The sequence below is a fragment of the Procambarus clarkii genome, chromosome 48 (assembly GCF_040958095.1).
Source record: "Procambarus clarkii isolate CNS0578487 chromosome 48, FALCON_Pclarkii_2.0, whole genome shotgun sequence".
Lineage (NCBI taxonomy): Eukaryota > Metazoa > Arthropoda > Malacostraca > Decapoda > Cambaridae > Procambarus > Procambarus clarkii.
In genome coordinates this window covers 34,144,828-34,172,416 of record NC_091197.1, presented here as the reverse complement: position 1 = coordinate 34,172,416, position 27,589 = coordinate 34,144,828, and the positions used below count along the sequence as shown (strand labels likewise).

The 27,589-nt window shown below is 44.3% G+C and overlaps 1 protein-coding gene across 1 annotated transcript in view; it reads right to left on the bottom strand.

The window, feature by feature from the left end:
* The window catches only part of Cdc16 (cell division cycle protein 16), an 87,106-nt gene extending 63,405 nt beyond the window's left edge, over nt 1-23,701 (bottom strand). The window contains exons 1-4 of the mRNA XM_045753020.2: nt 23,565-23,701; nt 20,625-20,777; nt 14,974-15,132; nt 6,703-6,862 (exon numbers count right to left, since the gene is read on the bottom strand). Of these exons, the coding sequence (XP_045608976.2) occupies nt 6,703-6,862; nt 14,974-15,132; nt 20,625-20,777; nt 23,565-23,663 (571 nt within the window). The 5' untranslated portion in view covers nt 23,664-23,701. The remainder of the gene's footprint in view (nt 1-6,702; nt 6,863-14,973; nt 15,133-20,624; nt 20,778-23,564) is intronic.
* Between the last annotated feature and the right edge of the window lie 3,888 nt (nt 23,702-27,589).

Here is a 27,589-nt window from a genome sequence, read left to right as displayed (position 1 = left end):
CCGTACCCAACACCAGCACAGCCGTACCCAGCACCAGCACAGCCGTACCCAGCACCAGCACAGCTGTACCCAGCACCAGCACAAAAGCAGCTGAAGCCAACACAGCAGCAGCGAGCACCAGCAAAGCTGATGCAAACATCTAAAAACATCGTGTGTGAAGTGAACAATTAGAATAAGTGTTAAATTCAAGTGTGTACATAGTGTTAAAATTAAAGTTGCAATAATTCTAATGTACAACAGTTTTCAAGAACTGTATTGTAGTACTCAACATACAGCAAAACCACTTTTAATAATACAGTGCTAACGGCTTAATGTACTGCAGTACCTATTTACTGTAGAGCATTCACAACTTCACAAAACTTCAAGATGAACATAACTCCAACAATAAGGTAAATACATGAATTACAGAATTTTTAGTAGAGTAGTAAAATATAGGTACAGTAAGTAATATGATACAATGCATTTTTATTGTGTACAAGAAAAAAAAAAGACACTGACGCAAACGCTTCTTGAAGGTCACCTCTTGCAACGAATCCAACGCTCCAACGAACTGGGGGTGGTCCCATATAGTACGTTGAATCGAGGTTGTACTGTAATATATATATATATATATATAATATATATATATATATATATATATAATATATATATATATAATATATATATATATATATAATATATATATATATAATATATATATATATTATATATATATATATATATATATATATATATATTTATATTAGAAGGTGTGACTCAAACCCAAGGGCAGACCCCCCGCCAAGGCGAGGAACAAAAAGAAACAAAAAACCCCGCAAGAGGGCAGCGTACCCAAAGAATGCAGAGCCGGCTGCTATGAGAAGTGAAAACTAGCTGTGTAAGTACCCTGCGCCCCCTACCCGTGACGAATACTACCCCCTACCCAGAGATAAACAGAGGAGCAAGAAAACCTCCCCAGCTGACTCCAAGGGCAGACAAGGATCAAGCAGTAATTGACACAACAGAGGTAGCTCCCAAGGCGACTTGTGGAAGGAGACCCCAAGCCCCAAGGGCAGTACTTACAGGGCACTTAGGGAAGGGGACCCTAAGCACATGCAGCCCGAGTACTTGTGAATATACTCCCAGCTCGCACACCACCGAAGCAAAAAGAATAACTGGAGCTGGAGGTAAACGACCGAAGCCCACCGACATCAGCGAAGAACTGACAAGCTCAGGTTGCCAGCGGGGGGTCTGGGGCTCTGGGGGGGGGGGTTGCATAGACGGCGGAACGTTGGTAACGAGATGACGACATGCTTGTTTGATCGTTTTTCTTCATGGAGAGTTCTATCCTCTCGCTCAGCGTTTGGTAGCATTTCTTCACCAGAATGGAAGGGGGGCACCTATCTTTCTGGGTGCCCGACCGGTCGATGGCAGACAAAGTATATATTTCTAAACTATATATAAGGTGTCGTTATAGGCCATTGCTCCTCACGCCTCTCTGAGGGGGCCAGGTTCTGGCTTGTGGTCCCTGGTAGGCCTAGAACTCCATGTCCATTGACTGATGCCCAAAGCTTATTCACTCAATTTAAAGGCCTATATGGGGCTGTACCCTGGTCGTTATTTCCAGAGCTCCGTTATTTCCGAAGTTAAGTCGGGTCGGGTAATTTTTCAAGTAACATTCAGGTAGGATATATTTTATACTGTATAACTAAAACTAAATAAAGTTCATTGTGTAATTGCGTTTCAATTTAGTGCCACACCGACAATTAAGCCAGCTGGTGGCTGCTGCATGGATGATGTGTGAACACCCTCTGATCAAGTCCAGATGGGTGGGAAAAAATTGACTTAAACTTTGTATTGTATGACTTTGACTTTGTATTGCAAAATATTTCATGTATCAATCAGTAATTGTTAATATTTTCTCAATAAAATTTTAGCGATGTGTTTGTTTTACCCTGAACAGTGCAGGTAATGTATTTTTAATGTTATGACACAGGCTGTGGCGGCCAGGCCATACAATGGCGATCGAGCCTTGTCACTGAGAGCTAGCCAAGACAAAATATTTTGAGCTCACCTTTTCTCTGCTAATGATAGAATATACATTTGCAGAGATTAATATGTAGCTTTTTTGAAAAAAAAACAATTAATATGTTGTAATACTATAATAAAATTGGTAAATTGACTTTTAATGAAGCTGAAGATTACGAAGCTGTGAAGATTACGTCATCCTCTGCAGCGCTTGTTTTATATTGTTCAGTACTGTATACAGGGTACACACAGTATGTACACTTATTTTCAGGCATTCACTTCACACAACAGCTAGCCTTACTACTAATTCACATGAGTTCTAATTCTAATTCACAATTGAAAATTATTTCTACTGTATATTTACACTGTACAGTATCTTTTTGTCAAGGCTTAAATAATCATTAACACTTACAATATTGTACTCTATCAACACGTTTTACACTAATTTATATGCCTTTCAATCATATTTTATATCGTTAGTGGAGGCTACACGACTTTTGATGGGAATTCAGCATCAGCGGGTGCAACATGGCTTGCAGAGCATTCGTTGCCGGCGGAGGCTGCACAACTTGTTGATGGGAATTCAATATCGGCAGGTGCAGCATAGCTTGCAGAGCATTCGTTGCCAGCGTAGGCTGCACAACTTGTCGATGGGAATTCAGCATTGGCGGGTGCAGCATAGCTTGCAGAGCATTCGTTGCCGGAGGAGGCTGCACGACTTGTTGATGGGAATTCAGCATCGGCGGGTGCAGCATGGCTTGTAGGGCACTCGTTGCCAGCGGATGCTGCATGACTTGTTGAATTCCCAGTGGATGCTTTCACAAACCATTGAAATCATGAATTTATTTATTTTTGTCTGAATCTGATTTTCTCTGGCTAATATTCTGAGACATTGCTCTTACCCGCACGAGTTCACAGTAAACAATGCAGTCACATGGCCAGGTGCCATTGTAGGTCCGTGGGGAAAAAATACCTATTGCCTATACTATAAAAGGTATTTAATAATAAAACAAAGGATTTTGCTTAACACTTTAAGCGGATCAGGACATAACCCAGAGTCCTGTTTGCCTAACCGCTTCTGCAATGTGGACATAAAATGATGTCCTCAAAAAAATATTTGTATAAAATTCAATTTTAATCCGATTTACTTTGGGTTTGTTTCAAACTGCGCGCCATGAGGCTCTCTTTCTCATTACCAGGAAAACTCACAAGTGGACCAAAAAGATAACGTTTATTTCCTGCAAATGGCATTGCATAATGCCTTTGTTTTGTACAAATACAACACAACTGATCAAAAAAAGCTAACATTGCTACAGTTCCACGAGGTGGCAATTTGGGCCCTATTGCACTGGGACCCGGAAGATTGGCCTCAAACAGCAACAGTATGTCAACACTTGCGGCACGCTCCAGACATAAATGATGACACAGGTCCTGCCTATGCTGACGCCATGCAAACTCCCGGACCACCTGGTGTGAGGCGGCCTTTGTTGACTTCAACACCTCAAGCTGAAGCAGTAACCGAATCAGAACCCGAGATGTCTGGCACACTGCCATTTGACAAGACGGTTTTGTCAGATGACTCTGACTCTGACTCAAATCTTGAACCTCCAGCGATTCAGTTGATTCTGAAAATCGCATGAACTACAAACTGAAACGAGTATTTTGATACCAGAATGAACACTGTATCACATAAACTGCCGTAAGTAGACTCGAACCTTCATAGATTTTTTTTTGAGTGTAGCATGTGTCTGCACGAGTGTCCCAAACGGGTTGCAGGTGGGTGACTTTAGCCGTTTATACTGGTAATGCTTCCCCCCATATCATGTATTATATGCATATGTCTGTTTAGGGGATTTTATTCCGATCAATGTACAACCAAAAATAACTGTGTGCAATAAGTATAAACTTGACAAACATAACAGCAGTAAAAACATTTCGTGTGTGTTTGACGCTCACTGATATGTTCCAGCGTTGTTTTATATTTGGCGCTATTCTATCTTACGCTTTATTGGTCTTTTTTACCTACGGGCTCATAGAACATTCTATTGCGAACACATTGGCACAAAAATGAATGACGTACATAGAATAATAATGTCAGGACAGTGAAATAAGTATAAACTTTCAAAGCGCCGTATCGCACATGTGTCGTCCCGTCACCGATACCGGGTAACAGTTCCGCCACTTCCCACACTCTTGCAGGTGGGACCATTATTCTACGTTTATATTCATATCACCGTGTTGGGAATTTCATTGCGAGTCCACTGATACCAAAATTAACGCTGTAGGACAAGTGTGGAGGTGATAACAATCCAAAGAGTAAAAACATTTTGTTGCTGTTGGGCGCTCACGGCGAGTCATCTATGTAGGTTTTTATTTGGTGCTGGTATTCCTATAATTTTCATGACCTTTTTTACTGATGTTCTTCTAGAGAATTTTATTGTGAGCACGTTGGTACCAAAATGAAATACGTAGCTCGAGAACTAAGGTCAGGAGAGTAAAAAGAGTATTCACATTTTTGTTTTGACACTTAAGCGACAAAAATGCCGCGCGCACATACCGCTTTTTTTTTTTAACCTTAGCCGGGCAGGCGAAAGTGTTAATACCAATTGTTTTAAAATATTTTATTAATAATAATTTAGAATTTTCTTCATAAAACTTAATCATTATAAAAGAAAGTTAAGATTTAATATACCACTCTGGATGATCGAGGTCGGTGGCCTGGTCGCCATGTGAGGGGCTGCAGATGCCAAAACAAACCCAATACCGACCGTCGGTAATATCAACCACCAGACCGGTATACGAGGCTCCAGATACCGATCTCCCAAACCAGTCGTTATTACCGGCAGATCGGTATAAAAGAGGCCGTTAAATTGAGTGGATACTGTAACCCCGCGATTATCCGGGATTCGAACATCCGAAAAACGCCCTTATACGGCCAAAATCGTGAACGGATAAAGTTATCACAATATCCGGCCAAAATAGCCACAGGGACCGGATTAAAGCAGGTTTTCTGCAGAAATTACACTATCCGGTCAGTCCCCCAGATAATCGTGCCTTTGTCCGTATATGAAAACATGAGGCAGGCCATACGGTATTAATCCCGTCTGCCCGAGACTCGAGGCGCATGGTGTAGGTGGGGGTGGGGTGGGTGGGTGGTGTTGGGAGGGTGGGAGGGGTGCGTCAGGAGGGACTACCTGGGTACAGGAATTACCATTAATTTTAGAACAATTAATCATAGCCAAAAACAAATAAAATAACTACTAGTAATTATGTAATAACAAATAAATAAGTTTCCTAAAAGCATTGTGCACAGGCTGAAGTTTCCTTAAAAAATATTGTGAATTTTTTTCCTCCTGGCGGCCTACATAACGCATTATGGCTGCCCCAAGTGGACCTGTCCAACACTGGTCAACCCATGTGCATCCGTCCCTCGTGTTATACACAGTGCTGCGCCATTAGTGAAATATTTTTTTAAATAACTTTTTTATTTTCATAGTAACTTTGAACATTTTTGGCCAAGACTATGTCTGGTAGCAGCATCAATCGTTCTGGAGGTGTTAAGAGGAAGAAAGTTGTCCTAACAATTAAAGACAAGTCACAGTTATACGCCTCAACCAGTGCGGCCTCACAGTGTTGCGCCATTAGTGAAATATTTTTTTAAATAACTTTCTTAATTTTCATAGTAATTTTGAACATTTTTGGCCAAGAACATGTCTGGTAGCAGCATCAATCGTTCTGGAAGTGTTAAGAGGAAGAAGATTGTCCTAGCAATTAAAGACAAGTTACGTGTTGTTCAAACAGTGAGGCGTCACAGGCAGCCAAGCGCCTTCAACAAGTGAGGCGCCACAGGCAAGCCAAGCTCCTTCAACAAGTGAGGCATTATAGGCAAGCCAAGCGCTTTCAACAAGTGAGGCGCCACAGGCAAGCCAAGCGCTTTCAACAAGTGAGGCGCAAGCAAGCGCCTTTAACAAGTGAGGCGTCACAGGCAAGCCAAGCGCCTTCAACAAGTGAGGGCATGCAAGCGCTTCAACAAGTGAGGTGCAAGCAAGCACCTTCAACAAGTGAGGCCTCACAGGCAACCCAAATGCCCTCAACCAGTGAGGCTTCAGCAGCTGGCAGTCAAAACTAACTTAGCTTAATGAACTGTACAGTAATTTTAAGTGTTAATTTTAGTGTTGTGTTAGTATAGGTCACGTAAATTGTTAAGAATTTTTAACTTCAAGATGTGTGGCATCAATCAAGAAGACGAACACCAACAAGGTAAGTTGAGGTTTCTAGTTGAATATTTAATAATTGTATGTGGCAAGGCAATTCAAATTATGTTGTTTGTAGTATAAAAATAGTTGAAAATGGTCACTTTTGGACTCGTAGGTGAAAAAGTACCATTATCCGAAAAATGTGATAATCCGGCTGGGGGTCCTTCCCATATAGTCCGGATGATCGAGTGGAGACAGTACTGTGCATCCGTATTAGCCGGATAGCCCTGGGGAGCCGAAGGGGCTCCCTCCAGAAAATTTGTAGTATTCAGTATAACAGAAACAAAAAAATTCAGAGATTTTACATCAGGAAACATACATGTAATTCAGAAAATAAAAGTTTCCAGAATTCATACACAGCATTTGTGAAAGTGCTTCTCTGGTACATAATGATGTTGACCTGGCTAAGTGGCTCTGCAAACTCTACACACATACCGACCTTCCTTCACTGTCAGCATATGGTGCTGGGTGAGAGCATGAATTGCTTCATAGCACAGAGGATCTGCTTGGATAGCAGCGCGGAAACTCTCGGCAGCCAATGCACGATTGTCGCTTGCCTCGTATATGTATCCTTTAAGCAAGTGTGTTGAGCAGTCAATCTGTGTCAAATACCAATAAAAAACGGTTTTAATGCCAAATAAATAATCTATTTAAAAAATATGAGAAAATATTTGCATTTATTTCTCTCCAAACAGAGCATCTGGCCTATCACACCTGAGAAGGGAAGTGTACTTACACAGAGAAAAAAAAAAAAAAAAAAAAAAACCAGCGTTGAATGTAATGAAACGCCATTTTCTGGGTGAGACCCGGAGGCTCCCCGGAGCTTTACCGGCTGATATGCTAATGTCAGACTTTGGCATCAGTCATGTGTATGGAGTTCTAGGGCCTACCGGGGACCACGAGCCAGAACCTGGCCCCCTCAGAGAGGCAAGGGGAGCAATGGCCTATAGAAACCCCCGTGTGGTTGGAAGCATTCTATGTCTGCCATCGACCGGGTCAAGCATCCAGAAAGGTAAGCATTCCAAAACAAACCCCTATTCTGGTGAAAATTGCTACCTAAGCCGAACTAGTGGATAGAACTCTTCAACAGAAAACAAGGAAACTAGTATGACGTCATACGTCACCGCGCCGCTGTCTGCGCAGCTCCCCCCTCCCCGGGAGGGGGAAGGGGGAGCCCCAGACCTCCCACACCGGCTATCCACCCATCAGTTCTGAGGCTGGATGTCAAAACACGCGAAAAACGCCGACCGGAGGGAGGGAGGGTTGCCGGGGAGCCTCCGGGTCTCACCCAGAAAATGGCGTTTCATTACATTCAACGCTGGTTTTCTGGGGGGAGCCCCGTCGGCTCCCCGGAGCTAACTACCCACAGAGGAAGGTCAAAGGGACAAAACCGGGAGGCGGACACCACGCACCCCCCAAGGAGGCGAGACAACCGGCAGCAAACGCCAACCCAAGGCGCCACAGCCCCGAAAATCCCGGGAACAACACGAGAACCACGAGCAGCAAGGCTCCTGCACGAACACCAAAAATCCAAGCCCGAAAGACTGCAAGGCCACGTCGCCCAGACGGCAGCGAGAGCAACGAAGCCACGAACGCCACAGGCATGAGGGAAGATCACAGGCAGCGTAGCCGCAAGAACACGGCTGACCACCTGGGACACCATCACCCGCGAACCGGGAAGAACAGAACCGGATCAACGCAAAACGCTCCGGACCCAAACGCTGTGGCACGCAAACAACAGCGGAGGGCCGCCACTGAACACAAAAACGACACACCCCCGGCCCGACCAACGAAGCACCAACAAACCCTGGACCCCTCCAGAATGCAGCAGCCCCACCCCGCGCCAGAAAAGATGGAGACTGCTGCCATCAAACAACCAAAACGCTAAAACCGAAGGAGCAAGAAAACTCAGCGAACCGACCCCCAGAGGCAAAGGCCTAAAGGAAAGAGCCGACGAAAAAACACACCGGAACCGAAGGGGCACTACCAACCAAGGAGAAGACAGCACGCTGACCAGAGACCAGGATGGTGCAAGCGGCGCATGAACAGGCCGGAGGTGAAACGACGCACAAGACAGCTGACTAACGGTGCAGAAGCAACACCAAGACCGAAAGCAAGCTGAAGCGGCTCCGCCTGCGCCGCACGAAAAGAGGCGACAGTATGTGGCAAGACGACGGCCCCCAACCCCCACTAGAAAACCAAGCCGAGAGTAAAGCAAGCCAACAAGAGTAACCACCTAAGAAGGGACAGGAAAAGGAAGGACCGCCAAAATACCCATACTGCCGCCAAGAGAAGCACGCAGGTGGGACACCTACCACGAAGCCACCCGACCACCAACCGGAGGCGAGACCACAAGGCAGAACATAAGCAGCCCCGACAAGGCCCCCCCGAGCCCAGGAAAAAGGCGGAGCCGCGAGAAGATCTCGGGCGCGACCACCGAAACCCAGGCGGCACAAGGAGATGGAACGTCTGCCGAACAGAAAAACTCCCCAAAGCATGCAAGCCCACCAGGAGTTCAGAAACGACGGGTCCGACGCGAGACATCGCAAGAACCCCCCCCCCCAAAAAAAAAAAAAAAAAAACCGGCAGGGCAAGCTAGGAAAACCAAAGAAGGCGGAAGGGTCGCCGCCAGAACAGGACCCGAACCAAGGGGCACGAACAACTGCAATAGACCGAGACAAAGAAGCACATCACAGGACACAGGCTGACCAACACCTAAGAACACACGCAGAACATCCCTGCTGCAGAGGAGGCAGGAAGAAAGAGCAGAAGCACAAAAAACCCCAGGAGAACAACCAGGGGTGGACAATCAGGCAGGGACAAAAACCGCACGCAATCCCCAGGCACAAAACGGCAGCAAAGTGCCACTCCACAACCGGACACAGGAACAAGGACACGCCATCGTGAAACACGGTACCAATGCACACGTGCAGCAGCAGCAACAGGCACCACTGCAACATGCAACATGTAAATAGCAACTCCCCTCTGCAAAGGCAGAGAACGGAGCAGGCAGACCCCAGACAGGGCCAACGGAGACAAAACAAAAACCTTGCAGGCCCAGAAACCTGCACCAGGCGACCGACGGCGGAGAAACCCCGCTCGATACCTGCTGGATGAGGTACTGGGAGCTCTTTTACACCTGAAGCCCGGCCCAAGGTCAGGCCAGACCGGCCAGAGGATGGCCCACCAGGCAGCTGCTAGGAGCAGTCCACCGGCCCACATACCCCCACAACCAGGACGGGCCGGAACTGCCATACGAAAACAGGCCAGTGCGCCCTGGAAGTCCACGGACGAACCAGCAAGAAGGCTTATGCTCGCAAGTAGGTCGTGTAACAAGCACAGACCACTGATGGTAATACAGTGTTCCCCAAAAGTGCCAATAGCACCACTGCACTCCACTGGTACTATCCCGCAAGTTCTACCAGATAGGCGGGACCCAAGAGCCAGAGCTCAAATCCTGCAAGCACAGCCAGGAGCCTCACCAGGTGAGTACAGAACCAACCCTACAACCCCCACACCTCACAACATTAAAAAGGAGGGTCCCCTGAATGACTCCAGCATGGGTTGGACATGCACATGAGGGGGACAGGAAGGGGTGATAAAGGGACAGTCACTGGTGTGCGAACGGTCTCAGTCGTACAAAATATACCTAAATAAAGACAGGTATATAAACACCGCCGCATCCAGCGCCCGGCCAAAAGACGCCAGACTGCAGAAACTCATTCAGACTGTATTGTTTTTACGCAAGCATTCTGTGCTTGAGAGCACTTATCCCCAAACCAGACCATGGAGAACCCAACCATCATCCTCAAGTACACAATCAACCCGTAGTAATTAACAGTAAAGAGACAATGAGCACAAATGTGGATGGCACAACAAAAGTTCAGAGGTGTCCAAAAAGAGGGTGTATAAGACGTAGTCACAAATCATTGCAATTACAGAAGTGACTCATACAAATTATAGGAAGTGCAGTCTTTCCAAATAAATTACAGATTTGAGGAAATACCTGCGGCAGAGGTGGCTAATCCACATGACTACATCATATGTAAGGAAACAGAGAACAAGAGAATAGAGGTACATACTGATCATATACACTCAACAAACTAACTGCAGGAGGCCCTTGGAGGAGAATGATGGGAGCTATGAAAATAATCTACAAGTCATAGAGAGCAGTAATGGTGGCAAGTAGATCCAGGACTCGGACATAGTTTTTTAATCACACTAACAGTGACTAAAAATAACAAGTGGAGCCCCATTGATAGGATGATATTCAAGGTAAAATTAGTACACACTGTGGACACCACAGGATCAGTGTGACGCAGATTATTTAAATTAATTGGTACTGCTGGGCATCAAATTTTATTAAACTCTTGACAAAGTAACGTAATTGAAAAATAAATATTGCAACATCATTTTTTTTAGCAGTGTCTTGTATTTTGGTACAGTATTAAATTGATTTTAATAAACGTGCTAAAACTCCAGTGTTGAACATAATGAAACGCCTCTCTCTCTGGATCAGCCCCGGTGGCTCCCTGAAGCTATCTCACTGAGAATGCTCCATGTAATGAGAATGCTCTCACTGAGAATGCTCCATGGGAGTACTGGAACACTTGATGATATATTGGACTTGTATCCAAGATTGACCATGTAATAGATCAATTATACAATGTATATATATGATGTAACTATATAACCTGAGCTTGTAAAAAGTACCTTCATCACCTTCAGTGATTAAGTGCTTAATTGCACACTAGTTTCTTTATCAGCTATCTCACCCTGTCAGAGTAAATGAGACAAATGTATGTGAATGCATGTGTGTATATATGTATGTATATGTGTGTGTGTATGTATATGTGTGTGTGTATGTATATGTATGGGTATAAAGTATATATGGAAGCTGATCAGAATTACATTTCACCTTTGTGAATGTACATTAATGACACTATGTAAAAGACACATCAAACACTGTATGTAGGGCATACGTAAATCTGTGTATCTATGTATTTACGTATGTAGGTTAGCTTAGCATTTTAAAAGCACCGAATCACCTTCTGTGGTTGAGTGTTCAATAAACCCTTGAACTATATGTTTAACACTTCTCTAACCCTGTCCATGGAGGACAGAAGAAAATGTATATATGCTGGTTAGCATTGTAAATGTGTGGCCACGTCTGTGGTAGAAAATAATAAAAAAAAAAAAATGCTCCATGTAAATGGATGACAACTGATGCAGGAGTGATGGTTGGCCAACCAGGAACCAGAGCTAAAACCTGGCCCCTAACAGAGGTGCAGAGAGTGAGTAACAGTTTGCCACCACACTGGGAAAGCACCTAGAAAGCCAGCAAGCTTTACAGACAACTGGAGAATTAAAGACTGAAGCCTCAAAACCACCAAACTCAGGAAACGATTCATACAGAATAAAAGAAATATTTAAAATTAGCATGAAAGTTGTAATACTAAATGCCACCACTGGGTGCCCCAGCTCTCGCATGCAGCCATCTTCCGTGATCAGTCCTGGAGCTGATAAACAGCCCAGCGATGAACTGGCTAACCAAGTAGGGAGGGAGAGTCAGGGAGCCACCACGGCTCATCAAGAGTGTTTCATTACATTCAAGCTTTGGGTTCTGGGAGAGCCCCCAGTGGCTCCCAGACACTAACTACATAATCAGAGAGGACAAAAACGAGACTTCTTGAGGTTATCTTGAACTTACAAGGAAGGAGAGGTGGCATGCACTAGGATGAAGAAGATAATCCAGGCTGGGAGACACAGCCAAAGGTAACACATGACCAACTGGGACCAGGAACATTAACCAAATACCAGGCTGCCAGAACCCTGTTAGACACCATACCCCCAAGCCAAGGCCATGCTGTAGAAGATTGTGGCCAAATGCAGCATATTTCCCAACATCATGGGCATAAGGGTAGACCGCTAGCTGGCTAGATTTAATAACACTGTACATGACCCGAGAAATGCAAGCCATGGAACAGGCAACCAAGGAGACAGCATCAACCCACAAACCATCCATAAAGGCAGAATTGGTAGAATGAAGGTAATGTACTTACTTGACAGTCTGATCACACACCGCAATCACACACTTGCTGTTCTTCGCTGTGTTGATGAATGAGACCCACTTCTAGATGAATTGTGTCTACTATCGCAGGAGTCAACCACAGGTGATTGCATTTCTACAGTTAGTAACTGTACCATGGATGGAGGGCATAATTCGGGGCTCATGGGGTCTATGTCATTACTGTTATTTATGTATCATTGCAAACCTACCACCAGGACCAAAAGAGCAAAAACCCCTGCGCCAGTGGAGAGCATGAAGCTTCCCCGGCCTGACCCCGAGGCCAATCAACAAGAAAAGAGCCTAGTCAAAACAATCCCAAACTGAAGGAACCACCACAAACCTAGGAGAAGAGAAAAAAAAGAGAGCACCTGGTCCAACGACCGGTCCAATGACTCGGGTGGCGAATGAGCAGGCCGGAAGTGAACAATGTATGAGATAGCTTGTGGAACAGAGCTAAGTGACATCAACAGTATGTCAAGCCAGCAAGCTTGACGGAGCCGCAAGCAGGAGCAGCGCCAGCCAGCGCCACACAATACTAGGCAACAGTTTTCGACATAAGATGACAGTCCTGAAACAACCAAGAGAGAAAGGACAAGACAACCTGATCCGAAACCGAAGACAATCTACGAAGAGACAAAAGTAACAAAAGAACCGCCAGGAGACTTCATACTGCCACTGAGACGAAACTCGCAGGTGGGACACTATCCAAGAAGAACCTGACCATCATACAAATGGTGATAATCCTGCATCAGAAAGACCAGATGTGAAGACCAGGAGGAGATCGAACTGGGCACATACTAGACTGGACCGATCTGCTGAAAGAGGTGGAGCCGCGGAAAAGTCCCCAAGTTTAGACACCGAGCAAGCAGCACCAGAAACCAAGGCTGGGCTAGCCAACAAGGAGCCAGCAGGCCTACTCTCCCTTGTTAAGTCTCCAAACAAGCCAGGACCCAAAGCAACAGTGGAACCAGCGGGAAGAGGTCTAGATAACCCCACTTCGACCAGTCCTGCCGAAAGGCATCGACCCCAACGGCCTCGCAGTAGGGGAAGGGTGCCACATATACAGTGAGACACCTCAACTATGCCGACACGAAGAGGTCCACCTCTTTAATCCGATGTGAAGAGGTCCACACAGCAACCTTCAATCTCGCACGAGGAAAGCTGGAACTCGGAAGACACATCAAGAGGTCCACCGAGCCCCGACAGGGTTTTCCAGGGCTTAGGCTGACTGCTACGGGAAGCCCGGGCAAAGTTTTGCTAACCAGTTACACCCAAAGCTAACAAGGGGAAGATCAAAACACTGAAACCCCTGCGATGTTTACAATCATAGAGGCCTAGCGGAGATATCTAAAGTATCTAAAATATAATTAGTGGCCCTATAACTGCACCAGGCAGACCCCCACCAGGCAAACAAAACAAAAAGTAAAAGAAAAACCCACAAAAGTACAACGTCCCCAGAGGAAACAGGAACCGGCCGCTGCATAGCTGCGCAACTGGCTGCACAACACCTTGATGCCCCAACCAGCAACAATACCACTCCCTACCTAAAGCCAAACAAGGGTCACGAAACCCCAGCTTGCCCCAAGGGCAGGGTAAATAACGAGCAGCAAAGACCTCTACGGAAATGGTGTCCCGAACGCACCAAGGAAGATAACCCTGACATGCAAGGGGTAGTACTCACAGGGCACCAAGGGAAGGCTGCCCAAAGCGCATGCAGCCGCAGAACACTTCAGGTACACCTAGCCACCACACCACGAACAGCCGAGGACACCACAAAGGTAAAACCGAAGACGAAGCCAGAGTTGACGGGAGGGGGGGGGACCTTCACGGATGAGCGGCATGGTGTGACGTTTGCTTGTTTCCTTGGCAATTCAGGGAGTTCTGCCTCTCTGTTTGGTTTTTGGTTGCAATTTTCTTCCTATGTCTGTTTTGTTAAGCCTATCTTTCTGGGTGCCTAACCCCGGTCGATGGCAGATAAGGAAAACCAGCAACCACAGGGGGGATGGGTTCAGGGCCATTGTTCCCTGTGCCTCTCTGAAGGGGCCAGGTTCTGGCTCGTGGTCTCCGGCAGGCTGAACTCCATAGACTAATGCCCTGGTCTAATGAATTGCATATTAGCATGATAGCTCCAGGGAGCCGAAGATGTTTCCCCATAGAAAAGGGGTATCAAAGTATTGGCTGAAATATGACCAATACAATACTGCAAAAACAGCTCAATACCACCAATACATTGTGTACCTCTAGTATACAATCCCATGCCAAGCAATTTCACCCTGGGGTCCGGATTAAGTAATAATCAGATAGTTTCAAAGTTGTTCGGTGATTTGGCAATTTCTTGACACCATTTCTTGACAATAGGTTTGAGTGTTCATTTTTTATCCCCACATGCTAGCTGCCATGTTGAGCAAGGAAGTCGGTCTTGAAAAGGTGTTATTAATAGGCAAAGATTATCACAGGAATCTAGCATATCTAATACATTTCTGTGACACAAGCTAAGGGAAGTAATCGAGGGTTTGCCCAGAAAATAACATAAGTATTAGACACAGCTCTCCATTGCTACAGAGTAACCACTCTAACAGCAAAACATTTTACTTATAGATATGGTGTCATCAATTTAAAACAGCATAACATTTTACTTACAGACATGGTGTCATCAATCTCAGGAACAGAAAAAGGCTCTCCTTCAGTCTTGATACGAGAAATGCTGTTATTATCGTTGTGCTCCAGTAAATCCAGAGCTAAATGGAATTCACCGACTTCATAGTGGCAGAGAGCCATGAGATATCGACACGTGGGATTCTGAAAGACAGGAGAATGTTTTTTGTCCCTTAAAAGTACCCACATTAGAAAACTCTGCATCTGCATAAAATTGTTTGACATCCATTTGCTGATAATGTATCTGCATGCAGCACCTACAAGTAAAACATCTCTAAATGTTTAATATCTTAAGCTTACAAAAATTTCTACCAATAAACAAACATTAATGTAGCATACAAAACACTACTTAGGAACTGACAGAGACTCATCAAGTGTTTTTACTTAGCGTTCCTCAAGGCTTCACATCTGTGCCAGATGTTCATGTTACACTGGTACGGTATTTTGAGTGTCTGGCTACATTAGGGTTGTCTTACTTGGCTACTGATTATTCACAGCCCATGGGAACCACAAGCCTAGGGCCAGGCTTGGCTTGTGAGAGCTTGGTCCAACAGGCTATTCCTTGGAGCGATCGGAAGGCCCCCATATCAACTACAGCTCGGTTGGTTTGGCACTTCTTGCAGAAAACTGTCCAGTGTTTTCTTGAAGATTTCCACTTTTGTTCCAGCAACATTTCTTATACTTGCTGGGAGTATGTTCAACAACCATGAACCTCTGATTTTTATACAGTGTTCTCTGATTGTGCCTATGGCACCTCTACTCTTCACTGGCTCTATTCTGCATTTCCTTCCATATATCTCACTCCAGTATATTATTTTATTGTGCAAATTTGGTACCTGGCCCTTTAGTATTTTCCATGTTTATATGATTTGGTACCTCTCTTATCTCCTTTCTAGAGAGTACATTTTGAGAGCTTTGAGACGATCCCAATAGTTTAAGTGCTTTATTGTGTCTATGCATGCCGTATATGTTCTCTGTACTCCCTGTTTCAGCAATCTCTCCAGCTCTGAAAAGGGAAGCAACTATGGAGCAGTACTCAAGACAGGACAACACAAGCAATTTGAACAATATGAGCATTGTGATGGGATCACTGGATTTGAAGGTTCTTACAATCCATACTATCATTTTTCTATCTGACACTATACTGTATTCGCTTGGTTATGCTCCCTACATGTTAGGTCGTCAGACATCATTATTCCCTGATCCTTTACATGTTGCTTTCCCACTGTGGGCAGATTTTATTGCGTTTTGTACCCTGTACTTTGTTTAATGTCTTCATTGTTACTATACCTAAGTAGACTAACTGGAACTTATCAATGTTAAACATGTTATTTTCTGCTACTTCGGTGATCTTAAGTAGATCACTGCCTCAGTAGTGCCTTTCTAACCTTGGTTTTGACTCTTGGCCTTGGAAAAGAGTCTTAATTATATGTATAGTACAGTACAGTACAGCACATATATACAGGAAACGTGTCATCTCCTCAGATGAAATTCATAATGGCCCTTTTATTCTCGGATGTTTCATGAGAGAGTGTTTTTCAACTGTGTCTTTGTTTTCATTTTGTTAAGGGTGGGGGCTATGCTTGCCTATTCCTGTCATGGTGTGCACGGGTTGAATTCGACGCATGCCAATTTCACTCTTCTTGCTCCTAGTTTAGGAGGTTCATTTTTTGTGGTTAGCAGGCATATTCTTGTGCCAATTTTCTACTGGGAAGGTCCTTATGGCATTCCCTGCTGGTGGTCCACCTGCCAGCACCTTCTCATTTAACTTGTTCCAAGCGTCTACCACTTTGTTTACAAAATAAAATTTCTAATATTTTTTCGTCACCTCTGTTTTCTTAGCTTGAATCTGTGTCCTCTTGTTCGTGAATTTGCTAGTTTCAGGAAGTCTTCTTTGTGAATTTGGTCTATTTGTTACGGACCCGAGTCCAGCGTCGTAGCACGGAGCAGTGACGACAACGCCATCTGTGAGTCCGCTCCCGAAACCCCCTCCAAATGGACGACGCCATCTAGTGAGGACGGGATATACCGGCCACAGGTGCTGATTCCCGTCTTGATCAGCTCATAACACAGCCGCTGCTGACCTCTGGTGAGGTGGCACTTAGACAGTGAACGCCATCTATGGAGTAAATAGGTGGACGTTTTTGTCTAAGCTTGTAAGTGATGTTTCTTAGGGACCCCATGTAGTGTCCCCAGCACTAATGACGTGTCTGATTACAGAGTCGACCTGGAACTGAACAATGGATCAGTCTACCCAAGGCAGCCAAGGTCTCTCCACGAGTTTGCTCTGAGGAAGCTGTGAGTCACCCCCGGACAAACACTGTTGAGAGTGTTAGCCTGCCTGTGGCGTGGCAGTACCAGGAATCGCCTTATCCGGGCTGGCTGGTGGAAGAGACTAGCCACTGTGGTACTGAGAGAGGAGAGTGATCAGCGGAATCACACGAGGCTCCTGCCTAGGGCTCGCAACCCTAGTATCGGTCGTGGAGTGGCCAACACAGCGGAGCTGATCAGAACCTGCCAGCTACAGGCTGGATTGTGGTTGAAGGCCTCCACGACGGAGCACCCAGTGGGACTGTGATTTGCCTGGCCTGTGGCCAGGGTAGATACGCCGAGAGAATCCAAGAGGATTCATCGTGGGCCGAAGAAGAGAACCAGGGCTACTCAAAGTGCGCACCGTGGAGCATCCTGTGTCTTCGGAGGAAGACAAGTCATTGTACATTTGTGTATTTATAAACCCCGTGTGACTGTTTATATATTTATTTATGGTGGTGGTGTAATAATATATATAAATCAGCACATTTGTATCCCTCCCCCTTTAAGTTAACTTGCGTTATGGAACTCATCCCTTGAAAGCCTCTACTGACTTGGGGCTGGATTCCCAAATTCTAATGACACCAGAAAAGAACCTGGTTACGCCCCAGTAGGGCCGTAACACTATTCCTGTTAGTATTTTGTAAGTGGTGATCATATCATCTCTCTTTATCTTTTAGTTTTGGCATGTTTAACGCCTCTAGTTTCTCCTTGTAATTCTTGTTTTTCAGTTCTGGAAGCCATTTTGAAGCATGCTGCTGCATGTTTTCCAGTTTATTTACGTGCTTCTTGAGAGTTGGGCACCATACAACTGCTGCATATTCCAACTTTGGTCTCACAAAAGTCATGAACAATTTCTTTAGTGTTTCACCAGCAATATACAGTAATTAAAAGCAAGTCTGAAGTTGAAAAGTGATGCATACGCTCCTCTCACAATGTTCTTTGTGTTCCTCTGGCGACAGCTCACTATCCAAAACCACCCCGGGAGCCGGTCGGCCGAGCGGACAGTACGCTGGACTTGTGGTCCTGGGTTCGATCCCAGGCGCCGGCGAGAAACAATGGGCAGAGTTTCTTTCACCCTATGCCCCTGTTACCTAGCAGTAAAATAGGTACCTGGGTGTTAGTCAGCTGTCACGGGCTGCTTCCTGGGGGTGGAGGCCTGGTCGAGGACCGGGCCGCGGGGACACTAAAGCCCCGAAATCATCTCAAGATAACCTCAAGGTCTCGTTCTTTATTAGTTCTGTAATTCCTTCCCACATAATTTGTAAGTTGTGTGTGTGGTCTATTTTCTCCTATTCCACATTCCATAACATGGCATTTATTCACGTTGAATACCATTTGCCACTTGACACTCCAAGCACTTATTTTATCTAGATCAATTTGAAGGGCATTATAATCGTCTGCATCTCCTATCTTCCCCAGTATCTTAGCATCATCCGCAAACATGTTCAGATAATTCTGTATTCCTTCTGGTAGATCGTTTATGTAGACAATGAACATTACTGGTGCAAGAACCTATGTGGTACTCTGCTAGTAACACTCCTCCAGTCAGATACATTGTCTCAGATTACTGCCCTCATCTTTCTGTCAGTTAGAAAATGTTTCTTCCAGGTCACAACTCTCCCTGTCACCCCTCCAGCATGTTCCAGTTTCCAAAACAGCCTCTTGTGTGGGACTTTATCAAAAGCCTTTTTTAGGTCCAGATCGATAGTCAACCCAACCACCTCTTTCCTGTTTGTATGACATGTCGGACGTGGCCGAAGTGTCCCACTTGAGTCACCTTCCCATTCGGCTATTTGGCTGCTCCCCTGGAAACACAAACCGAAACTGTCTCTATTTTCCGCTTGTTACAACTTGTAATTAAGTTGTTACATCTTGGCTTAACGTGTTTATGACGTATTAGAATGTTACAACTTGCTATATTGGTTGTTATAACTGGTTAGGTGTTAAAACTTGTTCGAACATTGTACCAACGTCCTAGTTTCAGTGTGTGTTTGGCGGGTCTAGTCTCGGCCTACTGTGGCCTACACCTGGTACACACACAACAGGTCCAGAACATGTCTACGTGTAATAGTCAGTGTCTACCATACACATACTTACAATAGATATGGTAATGAGGGGGTCTGACAGCTGACAGCGCTGCAGTTTCATAGGCCTGAGGTTTTGGGTTCAATCCCGGAACTAAATCGAGCCCGTCTCGTTCCGGAAGTCCCGGAGCACCAGCACCAGTCCAGCAACACACCCTAAAGTCCCGGAACAATCCCGGAACTAAATCGTGCCCGGTGGAGGCGGAAACAAAAATGGGCAGTTTCTTTCACCCTGATGTCCCTGTTACCTAGTAGTAAATAGGTACCTGGGAGTTAGACAGCTGCTATGGGCTGCTTCCTTGGGGTGTGTAACAAAAAGGAGGCCTGGTCGAGGACCGGGCCGCGGGGACGCTAAGCCCTGAAATCATCTCAAAATAACCTCAAGATAAGTAAACTGTTTTATTAAAACATTTATTAACAAGATTAATTACTCTCAAATGAGTAAGTGGAGACATACACAAATTAAAATGAAACATCAACTAATGAGGGGAGCCGGTCGGCCGAGCGGACAGCACACTGGACTTGTGATCCTGTGGTCCCGGGTTCGATCCCGGGCGCCAGCGAGAAACGATGGGCAGAGTTTCTTTCACCCTATGCCCCTGTTACCTAGCAGTAAATAGGTACCTGGGAGTTAGTCAGCTGTCACGGGCTGCTTCCTGGGGGTGGAGGCCTGGTCAAGGACCGGGCCGCGGGGACACTAAAAAAAAAAAGCCCTGAAATCAACTCAAGATAACTCAAGATAACTCAAGATAATGAGAGCTATCTTATGTTTACAAATCTTTATTTTGGAATGATAGTAAAAATATCAGCTCATCCTCCTATATAGGTAGTACAGTCCTTATAGCAGCGATGAAGACCATTGTACACATATTGACGTAAAAGGCAACTAGAAAGTAGAACTTGGTACAACTGAATTTGGACAAAGTGGAAAAGTTGCATTGATATTGCAAAAAAAAAAAAAATAACTTTCCTAGGCCAAATACACATTATCCGAGGCCTAATAAAGAACATATATGTGCTATACTAAGCCTAGAAATATTTAATTTTGGCTTTTAGCTTAATTTTTTTCAGACTCAAAGTCAATAGTATTACCAAATTCTAGTATCTAATTGTCCATTACATCTATGTACAATGGCTCCATAGTTACAAACAGTACGATCTAAACAGGAGGATGGGTTGAAGATATACAACAAAAATCTTGGGAGCAGGACTGATACTAATGCCAAATACAGTACTTACCTTGCTCAGTTTATGTCCATTTAAAAGAAGAATAGCGCGATGATACTGCTTTGTTAAGAAGTAGCTCTGAGCCAGCCAGTAGACATCAGCAGGAGACCCATTACTGAGGCTGACCACCTTGTCAGCCCAGAATATAGCAGCCTTGTAGTGGTGCTGCAATATGAAGCATGGGGTCAGGTGCCACACAGATACTCCTACACCTTCTCCACATTCTCCATTATTACTGCTACAGTATTATCAACCCCTGCAGGTTGACAACACACACACACACAACACTGCAGGTTGGCAACACACACACACACAACACTGCAGGTTGACAAGACACACACACACAACACTGCAGGTTGACAAGACACACACACACAACACTGCAGGTTGACAACACACACACAACACTGCAGGTTGGCAACACACACACACACACACACACTGCAGGTTGACAACACACACACACACACACACACACACAACACTGCAGGTTGACAACACACACACACAACACTGCAGGTTGACAAGACACACACACACAACACTGCAGGTTGACAAGACACACACACACAACACTGCAGGTTGACAACACACACACACAACACTGCAGGTTGACAACACACACACACAACACTGCAGGTTGACAAGACACACACACACAACACTGCAGGTTGACAAGACACACACACACAACACTGCAGGTTGACAAGACACACATACACAACACTGCAGGTTGACAAGACACACACACACAACACTGCAGGTTGACAAGACACACACACAACACTGCAGGTTGACAAGACACACACACACACACACAACACTGCAGGTTGACAAGACACACACACAACACTGCAGGTTGACAAGACACACACACACAACACTGCAGGTTGACAAGACACACACACACACAACACTGCAGGTTGACAAGACACACACACAACACTGCAGGTTGACAAGACACACACACACACACAACACTGCAGGTTGACAAGACACACACACACACACAACACTGCAGGTTGACAAGACACACACACACAACACTGCAGGTTGGCAACACACACACACAACACTGCAGGTTGACAAGACACACACACAACACTGCAGGTTGACAAGACACACACACACAACACTGCAGGTTGACAAGACACACACACACAACACTGCAGGTTGACAAGACACACACACACAACACTGCAGGTTGACAACACACACACACAACACTGCAGGTTGACAAGACACACACACAACACTGCAGGTTGACAAGACACACACACAACACTGCAGGTTGACAAGACACACACACACACAACACTACAGGTTGACAAGACACACACACACACAACACTGCAGGTTGACAAGACACACACACACAACACTGCAGGTTGACAACACACACACACAACACTGCAGGTTGACAAGACACACACACACAACACTGCAGGTTGACAAGACACACACACACAACACTGCAGGTTGACAAGACACACACACACAACACTGCAGGTTGACAAGACACACACACACACAACACTGCAGGTTGACAAGACACACACACACAACACTGCAGGTTGACAACACACACACAACACTGCAGGTTGACAACACACACACACACAACACTGCAGGTTGACAAGACACACACACACAACACTGCAGGTTGACAAGACACACACACACAACACTGCAGGTTGACAAGACACACACACACAACACTGCAGGTTGACAACACACACACAACACTGCAGGTTGACAAGACACACACACACAACACTGCAGGTTGACAAGACACACACACACAACACTGCAGGTTGACAACACACACACAACACTGCAGGTTGACAACACACACACACAACACTGCAGGTTGACAAGACACACACACAACACTGCAGGTTGACAAGACACACACACAACACTGCAGGTTGACAACACACACAACACTGCAGGTTGACAACACACACACACAACACTGCAGGTTGACAAGACACACACACACAACACTGCAGGTTGACAAGACACACACACAACACTGCAGGTTGACAACACACACACAACACTGCAGGTTGACAACACACACACAACACTGCAGGTTGACAAGACACACACACAACACTGCAGGTTGACAACACACACACAACACTGCAGGTTGACAACACACACACACAACACTGCAGGTTGACAACACACACACAACACTGCAGGTTGACAAGACACACACACACAACACTGCAGGTTGACAACACACACACAACACTGCAGGTTGACAACACACACACACAACACTGCAGGTTGACAAGACACACACACACAACACTGCAGGTTGACAAGACACACACAACACTGCAGGTTGACAAGACACACACACACAACACTGCAGGTTGACAACACACACACACAACACTGCAGGTTGACAACACACACACACAACACTGCAGGTTGACAAGACACACACACACAACACTGCAGGTTGACAAGACACACACACACAACACTGCAGGTTGACAAGACACACACACAACACTGCAGGTTGACAAGACACACACACACAACACTGCAGGTTGACAACACACACACACAACACTGCAGGTTGACAAGACACACACAACACTGCAGGTTGACAAGACACACACAACACTGCAGGTTGACAAGACACACACACAACACTGCAGGTTGACCCCCAGGCACTGCAGGTTGACAACACACACTGGTATACCCTTATTGCCTTACAGGTTGACCCTTAAACCCCTGCAGGTTGACCCCCAGGCACTGCAGGTTGACAACACACACTGGTATACCCTTATTGCCTTACAGGTTGACCCTTAAACCCCTGCAGGTTGACCCCCAGGCACTGCAGGTTGACAACACACACTGGTATACCCTTATTGCCTTACAGGTTGACCCTTAAACCCCTGCAGGTTGACCCCCAGGCACTGCAGGTTGACTGACCCTCTCTATGTAGCTGCGGACGACCTTCCTGAACCTGTGCAGGTCGAGAGCGTCGGGAGAGGCGGCCATCGACTCGAACTCCTCCGCCATCATCGCCATATTGTTTACGTCGCTTGGCTCAAATGTTTTCCTTGAACCTAAAATTTTGTAATGAATTTTAAAACTTCAGAATAATATTTTTTATTTTATTGAGTAAAGCTAATAAATTCTGACCAGAATTTTTAAAACTTTAATTTGTTGATTAGTATTTAGTTGTTTAAATATTTATTGTAATGTTAAACGTTGCACACTGTAACCCCTATATTTATTTATTTATTTATTTATTTATTTATTTACTTAAATATTTATTTAAATATTTATGTATTGATTTATATATTTATTTATTTATTTATACGCAAGAAGGTACTTTGGGGGTTAAGAGAGTACATTCAAAATTAAAAAAAAAAATAAAAATTCAAATGTTTATTCAGGTAAAATACATACATACAAGAGGTGATGCAAATATTGATGGCTTTATAGATAGAGCTAGTACATGGAATGCCTAAAGCCACTATTACGCAAAGCGTTTCGGGCAGGAAAAACACTAAAGACTAAAACTTAATACTAATTGAGATTAAAGTATAAAATGTGTTGAGAAAATAAAAAAAATAAAAAAAGGGGGGAACATGGCAGAAAAACAGCAAAAATACAATTTGGTCGACAAACAGCATTGTTTAAAAATAACAGACATGGGTTGACATTATAGGGGTACGGTAGGTTACAGGGAGTTAATTAGGTAGTGCTTAGTTTTTATCTTAAACTTTATCTTTATACACTAAATAATGTTGTTAATAATGAACTAAAAAAAAGTCCACTTATGGATGTCAACCAACAAACTAACACTTAACATAGAAAAGACCTACTACATCTTTGTAACCTTTCATCTACATCTACATCTCTGCAACCTTTGATCTTATTTGAAAGCAAATCTACAAATGCAATTCAGCTTCAGATAGACAATGTAAACATTAGCAATAAAAATGATGGAAAGTTTCTTGGCCTATTCCTAGACAAGAGCACCCACATACAACACATAACTAAGAAAGTCTCTAAAACAGTTGGGATACTCTCCAAAATCAGATATTATGTACCTAACTCTGCTCTCATCTCTCTATATTATGCACTAATATCTCTCCCTATCTTAATTACGGTATCTGTGCATGGGGTTCAACCACTGCAAACCACCTCAAGTTCATCATCACCCAGCAAAAATCTGCTATCAGAATAATAACAAATTCTGCTTTCAGACAACACTCAGCCGCCTTGTTCAACTCCCTAAACATGCTAAACATAATCTCACTCCACAAATTCTCTTGTGTCAACTACATTTACAAAACCCTGTTCTTAAATGCAAATCCTGCTCTGAAACTCTCCCTGGACAGATGTAATAGGTCCCATTATCACCACACCAGAAATAAATATATCTTTGATATCCCCAGAGTCAAACTTAATCTGTGTAAACACTCTATGCAAATAAAGGGACCCAGTCTATGGAACTCACTCCCTATTGAATTGAAAAGATGTCCAACTTTTGCGTCATTCAAAAACAATACTAAAAAGTACCTAATTTCATCTTCATAGTTTTTTACCTTTTGCTTTAAAATTGCACTGTATCTATTGCTACCCAATCTTTATGCACCCAATTCGAACATCTTTACCATTGTGATCATTGCATGCTGTCTTCTTATATGTGCTGTCAATCTGCTGTATGGTGTCTATTAATCTTGTTTAAATTACCAATCAAGTTGTCAATGTAATCAATCAGAGCTTTAATATACCAATGTGCTTTACTATACTTACTAATCTCTCTCATCTCATTTTTTCTTGCAATGTATTTGTTATCATTTTATTAATTCTGCTAGAATTTACCTACTTAAAATTATCAGTTAGATTAAGGACCTGCCCGAAACGCTGCGCGTACTAGTGGCTTTACAAGAGTGTAAATACTTTGCTATGTATTCTCACAAACCTAATGTACCTTCTTGTATATAAATAAATAAATAAATATATAAATTAATAAATAAATAAACTGGTTGGGAGAGGTATAGTCTTTAACATGATTGGGAAGGTCATTCCACATTCTGGGTCCCTTGATTTGTAGAGCATTTCTAGTTTGATTAAGTCGTACTCTTGGAATATAAAAAATGTATTTGTTTCTGGTGTGGTGCTCATGGGTTCTGTTACAACCTTCAATGAAGCTTTTGAGGTCAGGATTGGCATTACAGTTAAGCGTTTTATATATGTATAATACACATGAGAGGATGTGCAGTGACTTAATATCTAACATATTCAGAGATTTGAGTAGGGGTACCGAGTGATGTCTGGGGCTAGAGTTATATATTGTCCTAATAGCAGCTTTGTGTTGCGTAATTAGAGGACGTAAATGATTTGGGTAGTAGAGCCCCAAGCACAAATACCATAGTTGAGGTATGGATAGATGAGGGAGTAATAGAGAGTAACCAGGGCAGGGCGGGGTACATAATATCTGATCTTAGAAAGAATACCAACAGTTTTTGAAACTTTTTTTGATATATTTAGAAGGTATCCCTGGAAATTCAGCTTGTGGTCAACGAGAACGCCAAGGAATTTGCCATCTGTTTTGTTACAAATATGGGTATTGTTTATCATGAGATATAGTTGATTTGAGGATTTATTGCCAAACAAAATATAGAAAGTTTTGTCAATGTTGAGGGTGAGTTTGTTGTCAGTTAGCCAAAGATGGACTTTATTTAGCTCAGTATTCACTGTGACATTTAGAGCAAGGGGGTCAGGACTGGAGTAAATGAAGGTTGTGTCGTCAGCAAATAGTATTGGTTTGAGGTGTTGGGAGGCATTTGGAAGGTCATTAATGTAGATGAGAAAGAGGAGAGGGTCAAGTATGCTGCCCTGAGGAACACCAACGTTGATGGGTAGGGTGGGAGAAATTGAATTATTCACAGAAACATACTGGAGCCTGTCAGTAAGGTAAGATTTGAGGTATTGCAGGGAGTGACCTCTGACTCCATAAAGATGTAATTTAAGAAGAAGGTTTTGGTGGTTGACAGTGTCTACAGCCTTACGCAGGTCCACAAATAACCTAACAGGGAACTCATTTTTATCAAGAGCTGCATGAATCAAGTTAATCATACTAATAAGTGCATCGTTAGTGCTTTTTGGGGTCTGAAGCCATATTGACAAGAGCTAAGTATATTGTGTTTGGCTAGATAAGAGTAAAGCTGCTTGTAGATTAGTTTTCAAATATTTTTGACAAGTTAGGCAGGATTAATATAGGTCTGTAGTTGGTAACATCTGTGAGATCACCACATTTGTGGACAGGGGTTACTCTCGCTTTTTTTAGAATATCTGGAAAGGTTTGGAGTTCAAGTGATTTGTTGAAGAGCAATGCAATAGCAGGAGCTAAAGATCTGGAGGCTTTTTTGTAAATTAAAGTTGGTATCTCCTCAAGGGCACTAGACTTGGTTTTAAGGGAAAGGATTATGGCCTCTGATTTGAAATACAAACCGGAGATGTTTCTGAAGAGGGGGGACAAAGAAGCGCGGGAAGTCTGGGGCTATATAAATTCTGGGGCAGAGAGGGGCTCTCTCTCACTCCACCCGACCGTCGCAGCACTCGAAACTGCGCTGCGCCTCAACGATACGTGGACCAGTACTCAGTCCTGCATTCATCAGTCTGTCGATACGGCAGGGGCCCCCTGTCCTACTCATCCTACTCTAAGGTAATGTAAAAATTTTCTGTTAAAGTTTAGTCAGGACTGTCCAGTGTCTGGCGTGTGTTGGCGCCTTTCCCCCACGGTCCGTGTGGGCCGCCTTAGTTCCCTAGTGCCTTCTGCACGTTTGCTTGTCTTGAGGTATGCAGGCGCGCCTTTCAGCCTGTGCCAGGTGCTGCAGCGGCTGCTTTTTGCTGCTGCCGCAATGCCCCGGGTCGGCGTGTGTTTACGCCGTGTCCCGAGTGGACTGCCCTGGTAGTGTTATCTCCCAGGCATGCAC